The 15,008-nt window shown below is 42.8% G+C and overlaps 1 protein-coding gene across 1 annotated transcript in view; it reads right to left on the bottom strand.

Moving 5' to 3' along the window:
* UNC13B (unc-13 homolog B) overlaps positions 1 to 15,008 on the bottom strand; it is a 199,285-nt gene that overhangs the window by 169,342 nt on the left and 14,935 nt on the right. Inside the window, exons 2-3 of the mRNA XM_061376549.1 lie at positions 3,487 to 3,516; positions 1,307 to 1,406 (exon numbers count right to left, since the gene is read on the bottom strand). Coding sequence (XP_061232533.1) covers positions 1,307 to 1,406; positions 3,487 to 3,516 — 130 coding nt within the window. The remainder of the gene's footprint in view (positions 1 to 1,306; positions 1,407 to 3,486; positions 3,517 to 15,008) is intronic.

The raw sequence follows: 15,008 nt of genomic DNA, 5'->3' as shown, positions 1-15,008 counted from the left end.
TATTCTTCTATTATGCCTCATAAACACAAACAGTAAAAGCATTCTTCCCTCAGGGATAAACTACTGTGCTCAAAAGCCTCTTCCAACTCCACAAAGGAGTGAACAGTAGTACTGGAATATCAGCGTAATTTTGCCTGGGACAACTTAACAAACACAGAATCATGAAAAACATGTTCCCTGCCACTTGCGATGTATTTATTATAAAGAGACATCAGAACTGTGCCGTTGCCTGGCTAAAGCAGAGATGATAATGGCAAGGTAGTTCAGCTAATATTCTGCTTTCATATCCCCTAGCAACTAATTATGGAGCAGCACAGTGACCTTACAGCATGCTAAGCTCCCAGCTCGTATCAGACAGCAGTTCCAGCACCTGGTTGAGGGGAAGGAGGAGGAGTAACTGTGAAAGCCATCACTGAACACAAAGTGGCATTCTTAAATCACCGGTGAGCAGCCTCTGTGGCTGGCCATGTTTTTGCTCCTATCCATAGGATGAGCACAGGCATATGATTTGGCAGACAGGTACAATTCCCTGCCTCAGCCTTACCCCAGTCCTGCATGGTTTGTATCAGTGATAGCCACAGCCTCTGCCTGACCAGGAACTGCAGAGCTGGGAAGATGGTGGCACTCAGCAGCACACGTTTCACTAGACAAAGGAGAGGCTCCAGGCTCTATGCAGGAGCACACACCTCATGCATTGCTCCAAAAACAGAGCACCACAAAAACAAAGGAAACGGGAGCACAGCTATGATGGCAGTACTGCACTGATGCAGGTGAACTCCTCAACCAGAGGGAAAAGCTTCCACCAACTGCTGCTGCATTTAGAAACACACTCACAAAATCTCACGTGGGTCTCTTGCTACACATACCATGAAAACATCTCATGTTAGACTCCACAAGATGAATACTACATCATTATTCCCCCACAACAGCAGTGTCCATGCCAAGTTCAGAGAAAATCACTGGGGGCTCAAGATTTAGTAGATCTAGTTTGCTTTGTCTTACAATGTTAAAGAAACAGAAGCAGATGCAATACATCAGTCATTCATCCACCAGCAAAAGAAAACCAAAGGCCATTCTAAAGATACTAGGAAATCCCAGCTACATGCAAGACCATGAGGCCCAAATCAAATCAGATTCAGAGGTCAGTGTGTACAACATAAAGGCATTTAGGCTGTCACCAGGCTGTGCATTTTATCTATTTAAGTACTCCAACTTATACAATGCAACAGCAGTTCCATATAAACATCAGTGCTGTGGAAAGACTCAACCACAAGCACCCCTCATCACTGCAGAACACCATACTTACAACATGAAGTCCTGTTCCCAGCAGGGTTGATCACCTCGCACAGCTACTGTCGTGCTCTTCACATTTTGCACTTTCAGGGTCACATAGGTATTGAATTTATCTGGGGAATGGGAAACAAAAAGTTATCTCCTCACGTAAGTGCAACATTGCAAGATTTTCAGTCCATACATTGCACCTCAGGGAACCCAAAATGAAAAGTCCATACGCATGGACACTGAGTTAGGGACCCAGGATGTTTTTTACTTCATGTTAGGATGATTTTTACCTACCATCGAATTTTCAATCACAGTTTCATAGAAATTCACACACAAACAAACACTCAATTGAGCACTTCCAGCAAGTCAGGACAAATAAAGTAAAATCCTGAAGAACAAAGACACTTTGTGAGTAAAGAAGCTGTAACTGAAATGCAGACAACAGGAACAGAAGACAGTCTGAAGGAAGAGGGCCCATCATGCAAACTGAAAAACAAACTTGCAAAACATACAGGCAAGAAGCAGTTGGACTGATTGTACATCTCATCTCTTCCCTTCTGACCCAACTGCTCTCCTAGCTCCAAACTGGTTTTCCACCTATGAGTCTACACAGAACTTCACAGACCAGTCTGCAGCAGAAAGAAAATGCAGTGATTTATGACGAATGTGCTAAAACTGATAGGTCAGCTAGCTTAAGCAATACAGATGAGAACCAGATTACACTCACATTTTGGCAAGCTTTGTTCAGATGTTTTGCTTTTTATTTTAAATCTGAAGAAGAAGCCTGAAACAATTTTTTCCTAATGGCTGCTATCTTTTTGCTAATAAAATCAAAAGCAGCCAAGCACAGACACGTACAAAGTTTGAATATCAGTATCCAAGAATGAGCAAATTCATTTTTAAGAGGTGTTACCACCCCAGACCTATCTATCAGTTTAATCAAGCCTGGAACAAGACATGTGCCACATAGCTGGAAAGCGGTGTACATATCTTAATACTTCAGTGTCTTGCTATATTTATTCCCAGCATAAGACAGATCACAGTCCATTTTCATACTGTCAAAATTTGCATGCATCATTGTTGCAGGTTACTATAACATGTCCCAGCATATAGTTTCAAATACCCTAACGGAAATCAAGGAGTGAGAAACTACATGATCCAGAAGCTTAGGAAGAAGTGGAAGTCATTGAAAGGCAGATTCCCTCATATCTAGATACATCACTTGCATCTTCACGGGACACTGGACATGTCAGTGAAATCACACGCTTCAGCTGACTTGAACCTAGACTGCAAGACACAGCCATGAGCAGGCTTCTTGATTACAGAAAGGATAAGGTACACCTATCTTCCTTCCAGTCTTGGCAGTCTGCTTTCCTTGCATGGAAATTCAAGGTTGGTGCACACGCAGATCTTGACCTGACATGGTGCATAGACAAAGGGATTTGGAAAACTTTCCGCTATAACCTGAGGACAGCTAGATCAAGATAATAAAACTGAACAAATAAGTCATGAATACAGCTGTGTAATTGCTTCTGATATAAAACTCTGAGTAGGTGTTATTCCAAAGGCAAACTGCTCATTCTTTTGTAAACTGCACTTCAAATTTCATTCAATAAACATCTCTGCCTGCTAAGGGATTCCTTGCTAGCTACTGAACCGCAGTGAAATAGCTGCCTAGACTGTAAATTTTGGGTGTCACCAGCTGTTTGCTTTTATTTTATTACACAGACACAAAACCTAGCAGATGGGATTTCCATCCCAAGCAGGGCTATTATGGACTGCCACATAAGAGAATGAATCTATTCTGAGACACCATCAGCAATCCTGATCAGGATTGAGGGGGGTCTGCTTGGCAGACATTCTAATATCCTGGTTTTAACAGAGTTTCTTTAACATCCTTTAACAGAGGAAGGATGGGAGGAAAAGGACATGGTGGGGTGGGAACTGGTGACAGTAAAGGAATGTCTTTGCTCACCCATCACCAGGTCAAGTGAGCAGGTAGGTCCTTAGCACTATGACACCAGGTCACAGCCTTAAGCCTTCTATTAACTCAGGCTGCCTGGACTCTCAGGTTAGATTCTGTCACTCCTAAGGAGAACATGGAGGAGCCGAGAGGAGGCAGATGAAACTGGAGTAAGCAACATGAGCAGGAGAGAGGGAACAGGTATCCCCACGGTTGTGAACAAGCAGCAGAGCATGGCTTACCTGGTGGTCCTTGGAGCTTAGCTTTCTTTACTGTAAAGAGAAAAAAAGAAAAGAGGCTATTAGTGATTTGTCCTGCTACAGTCAGAGTCAAAGTGTCACAGGGCATCACATTAATTGTCAACACCCCACCTGAGTCCTGGTAGCTGGAAATCCACACTCATTTTAAGAGTTTAACAGATAGAGAAAAACCTCTTCTGCACTCCATGTCGCCTCTCTAACTCGATGCATTTAAGGAATAATCACAGAATTACTGTTTGGGAAGCAATGTCGTGTTGCTAACACACAGCAATTTCAAAAGCAGTCCTTTGCAAACAGAAGTTACTGATCCTTAGCAAGGCATACTTTCATGTCACCTCACTTAAAAAGTTACACTCTAGAAGAAATTAACATTTCTTTATAAACAAAGATTCTCTCCTAACAACGCAGAGCAGAATCCCAACTGCCTGAATAGTAGCTCTATCGAAGGCTGGCTGTAAATTAAATTAACCCACTACACCAAACAAGCAGCAGTCTAAACTCAAATGTCACTTTTCCTCTTGTTTATTTAATTCCGGGACAGTATTTATCAAAAACAATGGGTAAAACAGCACTGGTTCCTATCTCATCAGATAGAGAAGGTCCATGTCTAGTGGAGCTTTTGTTTACCTTTCTCTTTTAGAAGCCCATATCCTCACTGGTATTACCAAGTGTGAGACGGCATCTCTAGGCTAAAGCTAGTTTTCCCAGTGGAAAACCAACACTAGGAAGAAAACATTTAACAAGCTAGGAAGCACAATACACCAGAGAGCAAAAGTATTTAAAAACTGGTGTAGCGAGTTTTCCTCCAGAAAACAGAGCACACAAAACTTACTAAAGGCTCACAGGGTCCAACTTCCGAGACAAATGCTCTGGACAGACACATTAAAAAATAAAAAATAAATAAAATAATGCACAGAGCTGCCATGGAGTGTGATGCTGTTGAACACCCTTTCTATTTGAGACATTTTCTTTTGCAAGCATCTTCAGTGCAGGTGGATGTTTCCATGAAGGAAACACTGTACCAGGTACAGGATGAACCAGAAGCATCTCAGAAGAGCTGCAGCTTTTATATACACTGCCAAGGCTCACATGCCTTTAGGTGCAAAATAAACAGGTTCATTTTCTCCCAGCTTCAGGGCCTGAAGCATTCCTGAGGCCAAACCTAATGGGGCAAGCAAAACATACAATGGTGGGGGCAAGTGTTCCTGCTGACTGAAGATGTAGATTCCTTTTTAATCTCCAAATCAACCAGCCTGTTTAACCACTGAGAACAGGCAATTTACCCACTTTCTCACTGCCTGTGGATTCCATGCAAAAACAGGCATTTCATGAAATACTGTCCTCAAGTAGGCAGGCACCAGCTTATATCTGATCGTCCCCTCTCCCCTCCTTTGCAAGAGGCAGGAGACAAAGAAACCAATGCATGTGCTCGAGGGAAGTGGATGCCCAGTAAGCTTCAGCAGGTCCCTCTCCCTGTTCATATCAAGTTAGCAGGGAAGCAGAGGCAACCCCAGTGTGGAAGCTCAGCATTATTTGTCAAAAAACCAGCCAGAGTGGGCCAATGGCTCCTAGACACAGAGAGGAGATGATGTCTCTGCAGCAAAAGATACGCAAACTGAGACAGATGCTGTCTGTAGTCTGGATCCCTAAGTATTGAGGTTCATTTGATGAAAGGCAGCAAACCTGGCAATGCCTTGGCATGCTGAAAAGGGTGCCTGCAAGGGGCTTCAGCAAGAGCCATTCCAGGACTCACAGAATGGGATGCCATCTGAGACAGCATCAAGGATGAATGACGATCACAAGCCTGCTACAGACTCACCTAACAACGTGTTCTATCTCCAGTAACTACATAGAATGAACCCCATGCCTCTGGACAATCTGCACATAGTAAGTTACACCTTTAGTGGCAGAAGCATGTAAGCAAGAGCTGGATCCCAAACCTGGGAGTCTCATCACACCAGTACTCCTTTGCTCTATCAGCATGTTTATACAGTGTGTCCAAAAACGCTCCCAAGAAAAGAGACTTCAACATGTTCTAATTTTGTTAGCCCACCTTCCTAAGGGGGTGTGTAAAAATCACTGCAAAGGTGCAGCTCCCATGATATCGCAGGATCAGAACTGGCCATGAGAACCACAGGGTTTCCCCACATAACGAGTTCAGAGCTGGAAGGAGCTGTTAGACATTGCCAAGACCCTGCTTTCCAGCACAGGGAATTCACAGGTAGGGTGAAACACGCAGCACGGCATGCAACACGCCACTGCTGAAGGACCATAGTAAGGGTAGTTTCCCTAGGGAAACTTTTGTACCCACACCTGCTCCTTCTGTCTACATAGACCTCCTCTATGCTAAGTGCTTAAGAAAGAACACAAAGGACTAATGAAGTCGTGAAGAAGCCAGACCTATTAACAGTTAATTGCAGTGCTGCAACAAAGGCTGAAAATTCATTGCTACTCCAGGGCAGGAGGCTGAAATCAAGCCACGTGAAACAGTACATCTTATAAAATAAAACCTGTATCACAAAAGGAAGAAGTTCTATTAACACTCACCAACACCAAGTTCTACAGATACAACTATCTGCCTCTGCGTTGCCACAAAGTAAAATCCTGAAGACAAAAGTCTGTCAAAGGTCTAGATGAGAGATTTCCTGACTCACTTCCATTTATCCCATAGGCACTTCTTGGCAAGCTCATTTTTAAGCTATCTGGAAGTGTTAAATTCCACTCAAGTTTTAAACGGCTCCTCTCACCAAACTGGGCAGCACAGGAAGTCAACCCATTCGGAGGCAAACACTGAACTACCCTGAACCATAATCCTCCTACACCACCAGCAACACCCTATAGTAAGGATACCACGGTGAGAATGAATATGATGGAGAATTAGAAAGGGAAGTGAGACCTAGCCTTTGCACTACCCTGTACGAGCAATATATAGTACAGATGCACAGAGATGCACCTGCTCTCACTGTGCACACAAAGACTCATTCAATCACTGAAAAAGACTCAGTCGTATCAGAGACGCAGCTATTACACCTCAGTTCAAGGAGCTATTAGAAGGCAGATGGGTTGTGCTGAAATAAGCAGATGCAAATTAGACAGACAGATATAAAAGCAATGAAAATTGATGTAAGCATTCAATTCATCCAGAGATATTTTTTTCCTCTGTGAATCTCTCATCATTTTGGTGTTACTTTAAATAAAGAGACAAGGAGAAATTAAGTTGAAGTGTTGCCTGCAACTTGAAAGAAAAAGCTACAAAAGGATTTCCAGATACTCTACAGCTGTCAGTTACAAAAGGCTGGAGTAAGACAGACTCCTGAAGACCAGGAAAAGAAAACATAAGCCAGACACTGCAAAAAAGGTCCAGAATCATTGCGGAAGTGTGGAAAAACAACAGCACATTGTATATTAGAGTATTCCTAAACTCAGTTCTACAGAGAAATTCTTGCTATCCACTATTTTTCAATCTGAGGGACAAATCTTTTCTTGACTAGGTGCTCCGTACACCAGCAAGAGAATTAAAATCAAGCATGCCAGATTACTGAGGTTCAGACAACACACTGCCCGAACCTCCTAAGCAAGAGCACACTCGTATTGTTAAGGGAACCTCTGTGTTCTCAGTATCTGCAGATTCAAGATTACCTTTAACATCTGCCTACAAATCAGAGGGATGCAGACACAGGGAATGCCTGAGCAGATGGCCAAAAGATTACATCCTGACTAAATCCAGCACATGACTTACGAGCTGGTCACTCGTGACACTACCAAAACAACTACATCCTTAGACATGTAAGTGCCATGGAAGGGCTGTGGGAGAAATCAGAAGAATGAAAGGAAGCAGTTTAATTAGTGCTGTTAAAGAAATGCAATGCTGAAAGCATTCAGCGTGCACTTTCACCATCAGCAGTTTGACAAAGAGCTTCCTCTTCCCTGTGAAATGAATGCTCTGTTAATGTGTTTGCGAGAACACTTCCAACTTCTATAGTAACTGACCCCAGCTGAACAGAACAGCACAATCAATATGTGTTTCCATTTCACTCTGTGCTTTTTCCATCTTTCCCAGGTGTTCAGACTTTGTGCACAGTGATAGGCAGCACTAGGTGCAAAGGTTGCTTAAGCAACATAAATAAGAGACCACAGCAAGCGGCTCATACTGCCCAAGACTAAGGCCAGCACGCTAAATTCACAGCCTGCGTGCCTTGCAGCACACACACAGAAGGGAGGGGAATCACTCCTGGTAGTGAAGCACCAGCTAAGCAGTGCTCCAGCCCTTAAGGTCCATTCTGTAGCTGAGTCTTGGCAGTGATTTTGCTGTCTGAACCTTGCACTAACAGCTATAGCACATGTATTCATTGCAGAGCCAGAGTCACCACCTCTGAAACCTGTTTATAAAACCCACTACAGGCTGGCATGTGGCACAAGGCTGACACATCTAACAAGGACTGGGGTGTCCCTGGGCATCCAGCCCTGACACACAGGGACCTCTCCCTCCCCAGAAATCAAAACATTTGATATGCACAGCCAAAGCACATCCTCGCCTCCCACCTGAGGGTGAGGAACCCCTGTTTTTCCCACCACCTGAACCCAAAAGGTGCCCCAGGCTGGACGAAACAGAAGCCATGAAGTGACCTGACCCCTGATTTTAACTCAGGTCACTGTTTTGTTTCCCGTGATCCCTGTAAAAGTCCACCAACATCAGAGGTACACACTAAATGCAATTGCATGTGCCATGGAACTCTTCTCATTATCTCATAACATGAAGAAAGAACTGGATGAAACAGCAGTTTAATGGTTTTCCAAGCCTGTTATGAAGAGCTGACATGTTACAGCCACCTTGCTATTCCCAGTCTCAGGCAGGTACAAAAAGAAAGGCTCCACTGTATACTCATACATTCAGAAGGTAAAGATATCCCTGAACTAGCTCAGAGAAGGCATAATTAAGGGTAATTGCACAGGAAGCCCAGGGACCCACCAGCCCCACTCAGCAGCACCTCAACAGCCTCTGCTGTAACTACAGAGAGCAGGGTCTGCTCGGGCTCCATCTCCTTGGTAGCACAGCCCTACTGAGCTGGGGTCCTCAATGCAGCCTAGAGATTCATTCAGCCCCAGGGGCCACTGAGACACAAGAGACTGAAGTCACATTTACTACTTTATACTTTGTTTTTCTGCCAGGGAAAACAAACCGCTGATTTACATATGAACACTGTTCCACTCCAAGCAGGGAAAAGAGCACTTTATGCCCCAGTGAATGACGTGATGGAAACACAGCGGGTACCTACAGACATAAAAGCTGAGATTGCATTCACAGTAAACAGAGGATAACGTTTTGTTGTTGCTTGATGTGAAGGGAGGGCTGGGCTGACCAGAGAACTGGTCAGAAGGAAGAGCCACTGCCAAAATGGCTTACACTTTGTCAGGTAACTGCCAGAGAGCAGGAACATAACACAGATTTCCATCAGTACCTGATGAACTATGGCTGTAAGGGCATAATTATTCTGACTTGGTAAATGAAATAGCCCTTCAAAAATCCATCACCCATTTGACTGAGACAGTTGAGGAGGAATCCAGATAGCTTCAGCACCAAGCCATTAGTACCACTAAATTCACCTCAACTGAACCAAGAGAGTGATCTGCTTTAATAGGTAGCCCAGAATAAATATAATGGACTTAATAAGAGTTTATTAATTTTTAATAGTTCATCAAAATGAAAAGACAAAAGAAATAAAACAATAGAAAAAAAAACCCACCATTTTTATATTACAGTTCCCACTGATGTAGCAAAGAGCTTTCTTCAACGTGACCACTCTAAATGCCCACAGGACAACTTGACTCACCTGAGAAAGGCATTGGGAACCACATCAAACAAAGGGGAGGCATGCTAGCTTCATCAACCAACCACATTTAAAAAGCATCTATCCATCCCTCTTGGATGCTTCTCAGGAAAGGGGTTGGGGAAAGAGAGAAATTCTATTCTGTTGCCTGTGGTAGAGAATTGATCTACCCAAGGGATTTCCATTCTGCCAGATGTCTTAAGAATGAATTAGAATCCCTCCTAATTCACATGAATTAGCATCTTCGTGCTCAGACGATCTGCTAATTCACTACCCTGTCCAGAGACAGACAAAGCTACTATGTTTATTTGATTTACAATACAATTTCCAACAAACAGCTTTCTACCAGTCACTCCAGCATTTCTGCCCACTGGACAGTGACTGATAGCAGCTGGGACATGTGTGGCTTCTTGGAAGGGTTTTCCAAATTGCTGTGCTAAGAGGAAACACAGTCTAATACTAACACCACTTAACTTCAGCACCACTTCATACAGAAAACACAGGAAAGCAGTACATAAGTAGACATCCCAATAACCATCCATGCCGCCAAACCTCACTAGAAGCTCCACTATACATCTGTAAATTCTCAGATCAGTTAAGACTCAGGGCTTGCATGCACAGAAGTGTTGCAACCCACAGGTAGATAGTACTCCCCTCATTTTCCTCCATAGCCCATATACCCCATAACTTGTGGCTGACAGACATTTCCAGTCCCAATGGATCACTGCAGCTGGCGCCTGGTTCTGCTTGCTGAGCTTCACCCCAGCATTTGTTTCTTGCCAGGATTTTCACAGGCTCAGCATCCCACCACCTGTATGGGCCAAACTCTAGTGAGCAAAGTGCTGAAATCTACCCAGAAAAGCCTAGCTTTTATAAATCATTGTCTTGCATAAAGCTCTATTACTACCATAGCCCATGGGCATCAGAGCGACTAGCACACTGGCAGAGTATCTGGAGTATTCCCCACTGTTTCGTTCACATGAAAGTGGAACAACAACATGATGGACAATCTGCATAAAACTGAGCAAATCCACAGTTAATATACTGTGCTGAACCAGTATCTCATTAAATTGTCTAATTAAAGGTACATCTGACTATTTTGCTCAATCATCAAGTCTGGTCACCTTGGTTAACTAGGTAATTTTACACCTCCTCAGCTCTGATTTTGCATAAAACATGGCAAAATCAGGTCAGATTTTGCATAAAACATGGTAAGTGTGCACAGCACAGCTAAGCTTGCATCAAAGATTCATAATGTTCCACTTATTCCACCCTTACCAAAGGTACTAGATAAACAGAGGAAATTAAAAACCTTGGTAGGACACCCTTCCTGGCAGCTGCAAACACTGCAGTCAAAACCATATTCTCGCACTATATCTGGAACAGGGGAACAATTTGGAGACACTTTGGCAAGAGTTAACTGGGGCTTTGGGGGTTGCTCTTTTTCAGTAAAACCCAGTCCTCATCAGCAAGAGAAGCCTTCTCTTCAAATATCCTAATTCTCTGAAAGGTACTTCATGAAACAGAAAGGGTGCCTACTAGATTTACTTTCTGCAATGGCTTAATGTAGTAGGCAGTTAATGTAAGTAATCTTCTAAACACGTTCAATGACAAATCAGATTCAGACAGTTAGAGAGACATCTGGGCCTTGCTTACACATTAATCTGCTACCAGATTTGATTTGACACACTGACTTAACACTACACAGGTTTTCGACCTTCTGAACTGAGGAGTTCTATATGCATTCTTGTTTGTTGCTTAGCTCAAGAACTCACCTACCTGAAATATTGCTTGAACTATTTCAGTAACAGAAATTCACAGATGAAGAAAATGATACAACAATTTTTAAACTGCAGGAGATACGCCATGGGAAATGCTGCTGTGAACCTGTATCTCAAAGAAACACAAACTGAAAACAAAGCATCTTACCAGGAGAATATAGGACAGGAAAAATGGAACTGAAACTATACCTGTAACTTGTAGAAAGCAACTGTGACAGGGAACAAAATGCAAGAGGAAAACCAAACAGGTCTGCAGCTGGTCCCTTCCCTGACATTAGGATAGGCATCAGACTGCTCTTCCAAACCCAGAACTCCCCTCATCTCTGAACTTGTAATGGATATGGTGATCCTACTAAAAAGCTAGCACGGAACAGGATCTACACTGGAAAAATACAATCTATATACCATGACCATTAGGTACTGCAAAAGGATTCCAGCATGTTAAAAGCCTCAGGAGGTCTTACCAATAAAATGCTTAAAACATTGATAAGTTATTTTATAAACCACAGCTCAAAATATTATTATATTAAGTATTAGCATTTAGTGAAATTTCTGTTTTGCAGTAAGGAAGCTGCAAGAAATTCACTTACAGCTGATCCCAGAAAAAGCTTCCTCTGCATTACAGTAGGAAGCGTTCAATAGATTTCAGGTAAACAGCAGCTGAAATAAGCTTGACAATATTGTTTCTTCTGTTTGGAGAGAGAGGAAAAGGAAGAAAGAAAAAAAAAAAAAAAGGCATATTCATGAACTGTATAGCCAAGAGAAAACCTAGAAACAGATGCTGGGAAGCAGTAAGGAAAGTAGGAACATACAAGCCTTGAACTTTATAACCTCCTGAAACAGATTAGTACTTCCAGTTAATCCAGAGTGCCAACAGCCCATAAAATATTTTCCAGCTTTCATATTAAATATACTTGGGAATGGAAGAACTGCAGAAGCTTCCACTTAACAGGCAGCTTGCGTGGCTAAAAACTGCACAGGAGAGAAAGGACAGCAGTTTGAAAAGTAAAACATGTTGCACTGGAATTCCCAACACCAGGACACTCTTTCAGGAATTCCCATTAGGGCTATCTATGTCCACTTCTCCTGCCTGCATGGTCCCACAGTTGAGCTGGTAGGCAGACAGTCACAGGACACTTCCTCGGCCAACACAAAGCAGATCAACCCATTAACCTCAAGTCACCTTTCAGGTAACTAGAACAAGTTGAAAACCATAAGCCATCTTTTGCACACTTTAGGACTTGCTGGAATGACAGCCTTCCAGTGCCCAAACAAAAGTATTTCCTCTAGCAATGACCTCCCTGTCATCCTTAAAGGCTGCTCAGAAAAGCTCCAGTTCTCAAGAGCCCCCCAGCCTGAGCTGGAATACAAGGTGCTTCAAAGATACATCAAGTCTGTGTGCTGCTCTCCAAAAAAGCCCTTTCCTTCCTTACTCACCTTTCCAACTTCCCTGACAATAATCATGATCTCAATGCAAACTGACAAGTTAATTCCAGTGAGGCAAGAGCCAGCATACTCAAGATACTTACTCAGAATTGTGCTCTGCTTCTTCATAACCTCCCCACTGACATGTTAACACCTACCCAAAACACAACTTCACTCCTACCTGCCACCTCAACATCTCTTTGGAAGTCAAAATTGAAGGCCCATGCTCTGAGACACAGTTTGTGGAGCACTCAAGCTATCTTCAGATGGTTTTCTTCACCAAGGAAGGACCTGGAAGTGTCAGTTTCTATTTCTCCACCAAGAACTGCAACCAAGTCACACAAGAGTGTTCACAAATGATACTCCCCACAGAGACATTTCTGTCATCTTACAGATGTTTGCTTTGCAGTTACTGCCCCTCCCTTACCAGCACCATGACAGATTTGTCAGTCAGATTTGTAAACCACTGTTCCCAAATGTCATTTGTTTAAGTTAAGGCTGACAGTTCCACTGCTCAAATTGGATGCTCTAATTCCCCAAGAGCCACTTTGGCATCAGCGACAGTCCCACACCTAGGTCCCAAAACAGATGTCTCCTGCCTTGCTGACCAGGGGGCCCTTTGCATACCTTCTGCAGGAGTCTGCACTAAAAGAGGTTTTACCACGATGGGAAGGGCTGCAGTGCAAGCCCCTTTAACCTGGTATCTTGTCCATACAAACACCTAGACAGTTCCTAGGAAACAGCAAGACAGCAGTATCTACTCCCTACATTAATATGCCCCCAGCTTCTAAGCTTAGGACCCAGAGGTGGCATTTTTGGAAGCAGAGTTTCACACAGTCTGTTTTACCATCAGATCTCCTCTATTCCCAGTATAACTGCAATTTAAGGTTGCCAACAGCCAATCTAAGGTGCATTCCGCTTTGATATTTCTTCATCAGCAAGGAGGAGCGTGCACTTCAGATAGCTGGTTTCACAATTTAGCTTCTTTGCTATACATGCTTGCTGTCACCTGATTTAAAGTAGGAAGACAACACAAGCAAACTTACCTGACTTTCCACTGAGAAGAAAGGGACTGTCACTCATAAGGAGAGGCAAGATGCTTTGCTACCTGTTTGACAGAGCAAATAGAGTCACCTAGCACAGGCAGGTTGGCACCACCTCCAATTGATTGGTCTGGATCAGTTACATTTTCCTTGAGAAGTGGGAAAACAAGTACACACACAGAAGTTTTGTTTTGTGATTACACACCAAGAGACAATGCCTTTGTCCAAAGTTTGCTTTCCAAGTGGGATGGGGAAACAGTATGGTGATAGAGAAACTGATTTGATACTATTTGTGTAACAGGACAGCTTTTAAACAAAAAGGAAACCAAGAATGCAGGCAACTTCCCTGATTCTACAGGACAGCTCCACCTACTTACATTTACCATTCAAACACCAACACCAGTTGCTAAAAAACACTGATACGAAAAATCTTGTAACGCCTTGGCTGACCAACACAGACACACTGGTGAAGATACACTGAAGTTCTTGCTCAGCAGGTGCTTTGAACTGAGCAGTGAGGACCGGAACAAAATCTCTTATTCAAATCACAGAGATTATGAGAGGTTAATCCTGATGCTGGCAACATGGACAGCACTGTCAGGCGACCTGGTTCCCCCACCAAGAGGTAAATTAAGCAGTAATCCAAGCTGCCTCTTCCCTCAAATACCCTACTGCAGCCTTCATTTTATTACTAAAAGAGCATTTAGGGTGTTTTCTGGAGTGAGTTACTGTTGTTATTGTGAGGACTGGAGTGAGTTACTGAGTTTGTGATTCTCTGAGAAAACGTATTCTGAAAGACTATGCTTTGCTCACTTTGCTTTAAGGAGTTCCCTGCAGGTTACAGATTTCTCCTGAACTTCTGTTTTATGATCAGAAGAGACAGCAACTTTACTCTTGAATCTGACCCTGAATAGGAAAAAAAATTATATACATCCATCAAATCTTTCAGAATTTTTAGATATAGAAGATAAATAACATTGGCCAGAGAATAAAGGAGGCTTCCAATTTTCAGTGGCATAAATTACCCTTCTTTCAAGCTCTGTAAGGTTCAGGAATACATTATTTTAAGTGAGTGGAAATGCCTTAATTGAGTAAGGGAACAAAACCCACGCTACTAAGTTTTACACAAACCAGACTTCAACTCATATATGCCCCCAGCTTTCAAAGACTAAGGAAGTATGCATAATGAAAGCCACATCCTCGCACCAGAAGGCAGGAAAAGAGACAGACTGATAATGTATTAAGTCTGCTGGGAGACAGTCTGAGTAGCTAACCTGACTTTCCTAACAAACCAGTGGTTCAGCTAGTTTATAGGAAAAGCTTCAGTGTGAAAAACCCCACAAAACCAAAAAAAAACCCAAAACTGAACATAACAAACAAAAGCCAAAGAGGAGAAAATAAAAATAAATTAAGAAAACCCAAACATC

Source organism: Neopsephotus bourkii, unplaced genomic scaffold (assembly GCF_033783945.1).
Source record: "Neopsephotus bourkii isolate Nb327-2 ecotype Australia unplaced genomic scaffold, CSIRO-AGI_Nbou_v1 NB_1721, whole genome shotgun sequence".
Lineage (NCBI taxonomy): Eukaryota > Metazoa > Chordata > Aves > Psittaciformes > Psittacidae > Neopsephotus > Neopsephotus bourkii.
This window is presented reverse-complemented; position numbering and strand designations above follow the sequence as displayed.